Here is a 3,481-nt window from a genome sequence, read left to right as displayed (position 1 = left end):
CCAACAAACAAATCATATATGAGGCAGCTAACATAAATCACCAAGCACCATTTTTCCTAATTGGGCAGAGAAACCACATATGAGAGGACCCAAATCACAGACAACATTCATACAGAAGAGCAAACCAAATGAAACTCTGCATTAACAAGCACGGGTCATGAAAAGTTTCTTTTGTATCCTGGCGATCAAATTATTAACTTGATTCCAAACCCAGTAATCATTATGCTATAATAAATTAAATAACATTACGATGGCTAGACTTGTTTTTCACTATGACATTGCTAGGACTAGAAAGAGTAGTAAACGTTTGTTGATAAGTAAGCCATAACTTATTTTGTCCATCTACATAAAAGAAAGAAAGCACAACAATAACATAGGTACAAAAACTTCCCAACAGATTTTACTTGATACAACAACTGACATGTCAATGTGAATTTCAAAGATGACCGCTTAATGGTTTACTCATTGAGTAAAAGTAAGCTCTCCAAGAGATTAGCAGTGTAAACCACCTCTGTAAAATTTAGAATTCCATAACCATTCTCATTTTGACTCACAGGGTCAAATGAAAAGACTTGATTATCTGACTTCATAATCACCAGTTCACCACTGCTCGTGCAGCCTAAGAAGTTCCGAACACCTGGCAACGGTACAGAAATTGTTGGAGTCCAAGAATCAGCAAGACCATTCTGCCCCATCACCCAAATGTGGCACACTCCATCTTGGTCGAAAGCAATCAAAGCCAGCGATCCCTTGAACACCGCAAGTTCTGGAGACAATGAGAAATTATGCGGTAGTTTTATCGCCTGGAATTGCTCATGATCAAAATCGAAGCACAAAATGAATACGTAGCCCTGAGAAGTGGTAGCTATAAAGTGCAAAGCTCCATTAAAAAATAAACAAGATGAAGAATCAATCCAAGGTCTAGATCCTACAGACACATCAAGTGGCTCCACCGGCTGTTCAACCCAGCTCCACGAATTGGTACTCAGCGTGTAAACCTGGGCCCGAAGTTGTTCTCTGTTAACGGAACACGATTCTAAGATCAAGGTTAGAACAGCAGTGAAGCAAGAATCAGAAGCTGGACCAGTGGAATGAAATAGCTGTGGTGTAAAATGCTTATAGAATAAAGTGGCACAAAACGACACTTGAACTTTGCATAGCTGTGCTACTTATAGTTTTTATTCTTTTGCATTAGTTAGGCTCACACGTGAGAATCACGTGTGTTAGGATTGTAACTGCCTAATGTAACTGCTTAGCGCGTAATTAGGAGAATTAGTTTTATTCAGTTAGCTTACAGGTAGTATATAAGAAGGATTAATGTACAGTAATAATCAAATCATTCATTTCTCTTTCAATCAGAATAGAAAGCATTTCCAGAAGCTCTCTCTCTCTCTGTTTTCTCTATTTCTCTGAGTTTTGTGTAGCTTTCTGTTCAGCTCTCTATTTCTTCTTGGTTTTCATCTTTTACATGGTATCAGAGCCAGATTCGTTTTCAATGGCGTCTAATCCTCAACAAACTTCATCTTCAACCTCACAGCACGAAATTTCACCAATGGAGGATCCTCGTAGTCCATTCTTTCTGCATCATGGTGAATCACCTGGTGCGATCTTGGTTTCACAACCATTAACAGAGGAAAATTATCCTACTTGGGCTCGTGCGATGAAGATGGCTTTGGATGCCAAAAGCAAATTAGGTTTTGTTGATGGTTCAATCACTGCTTCAATGGCAGTTACCCCTCTGGAGAAGAAGGCATGGTCTAAGTGCAATTCCATGATTTCTTCTTGGATTCTGAATTGCGTTTCACCTCACATCACTGCTAGTGTGATCTATCGGAACACTGCTCTTGAAGTTTGGAATGTGCTCAAGAATCGCTTCTCTCAGGCAAACGGACCACGAATCTCACAGCTACAAAAGCAAATTTCTACTGTGATGCAAGGAGATTTAACAGTCACCTCCTATTTCACAGGGCTTCAAGCTTCGTGGGACCAATTGCTAAATTTCAGGCCTTTGCCTTGCTGTTCCTGTGGTAAATGCACCTGTGGTGTAGATGATAAGATCAATTCTTTCCAGCATCAAGATTCATTGATGCAATTCCTCAATGGATTGAATGATGCTTACTCCCAAGTGCGAACCCAGATTCTCATGATGGAGCCTAGTCCTTCTATAGACAAGGCATTTTCTTTGGTGATTCAAGAAGAAAGGCAAAGATCTTCAGGCTTCAATCTGGGTCCATCAGCTGAAACAATTGCCCTTGCTGTTAAAAATCAAAGTTTTCATCATAACTCTGGTTTTACAAGCAATTCTGGTAAGAATTTCAAAGGCAACACTGGAAAAGGAAGGCCTATGTGCAGCTATTGTGGCAAGCTTGGACACATCAAGGAGAAGTGTTACAAATTGGTGGGTTTTCCACCAGGTTATAAGCAGAAGGGAAAGGCTCCGATGGCCAATCAGATCAGTTTTGAGGGTGATCAATCTCAGACCGGAGAGACACAGCTAGGCAATGGGAATTTTCCATTTACTGCTGATCAATGTCAACAATTGATTTCTCTACTCAATACTCATGCCTTCTCATCTGATTCCTGTGAAGGTGTTCATTCAGCCAATTCTGCAATTGCTTCCACTTCTGCCTCAGGTAATACTTGCCACTTGTTTCCAGATTGTATGACTTTAAGCATGCAACATTCTGTATTTGCTGTTAATCCTGTACATAAAAATGCTTTCAATAGTGAGACTTGGGTTCTTGACACTAGTGCTACAGATCACATAATTCATTCTGTCACCTTATTCACCAAAATCACTAGTTCTATATCCACTTTTGTTCAATTGCCTAATGGTGAGAAACTTACTGTCACTCACATAGGAACCATTCAAATCACGTCCACCTTAATCCTTGAAAATTTTCTCTGTGTTCCTTCTTTTTCATTCAACCTAATCTCAGTTAGCAAATTAACCAAATGCCTATCTTGTTGTTTTGTCTTCCTTTCAAAATTTTGTTTCATACAGGACCTGTCATGTTGGAAAACGATTGGAGTGGGTAAATTGCACAACAATTTTTACTTGCTGCAAGTTTCACCAGATTGCACATCCATATCAGGAGTCTCTTCCATTTTGAAATCTGTTTTTGATTCCCTTGTAAACTCTGTTTCCAATGTTCCTGTTGTTTCTAAGCCATTTCTTTGGCATCTTAGACTTGGGCATGTTTCTGATAATAAACTCAATACTTTGCACAGTCATCTTCCTGATGTAATCCAATTTCAAAGTAATAAAGATTGTGTTCTCTGTCCTATTGCTAAACAGAAAAAGTTACCTTTTCCATCTTTTAATCACATTTCTTCTAATGCCTTTGATATTGTCCATTGTGATGTTTGGGGTCCTTTTGCCAAACCTACTCAAGAAGGCTTCAAATATTTTCTTACTCTTGTTGATGATGCCACTCGATCCACTTGGGTTTATCTAATGAAATATAAATCAGATACTAGG

The 3,481-nt window shown here is 39.1% G+C and overlaps 1 protein-coding gene across 1 annotated transcript; it reads right to left on the bottom strand.

The window, feature by feature from the left end:
* Positions 1-458: 458 nt before the first annotated feature.
* On the bottom strand, positions 459-1,344 carry LOC112009223 (uncharacterized). The gene is made up of 2 exons (XM_024041562.1): positions 1,324-1,344; positions 459-1,100 (listed from the first exon to the last, which is right to left on the bottom strand). Exons 1-2 carry the CDS (start codon positions 1,342-1,344, stop codon positions 459-461), a joined length of 663 nt encoding a protein of 220 aa, XP_023897330.1.
* Between the last annotated feature and the right edge of the window lie 2,137 nt (positions 1,345-3,481).

This window comes from Quercus suber, unplaced genomic scaffold, assembly GCF_002906115.3.
Source record: "Quercus suber isolate HL8 unplaced genomic scaffold, Cork oak 2.0 scaffold_172, whole genome shotgun sequence".
Classification (NCBI taxonomy): domain Eukaryota; kingdom Viridiplantae; phylum Streptophyta; class Magnoliopsida; order Fagales; family Fagaceae; genus Quercus; species Quercus suber.
This window is presented reverse-complemented; position numbering and strand designations above follow the sequence as displayed.

Excerpts from the sequence above, each read along its gene's own strand:
- LOC112009223 (XM_024041562.1), bottom strand. The coding sequence starts at position 1,344 with ATGAATGATTTGATTATTACT. Across the intron at positions 1,101-1,323 it reads TGAATGATTTGATTATTACT|CTATTTCATTCCACTGGTCC; the intron begins GTACATTAATCC and ends TTTACACCACAG.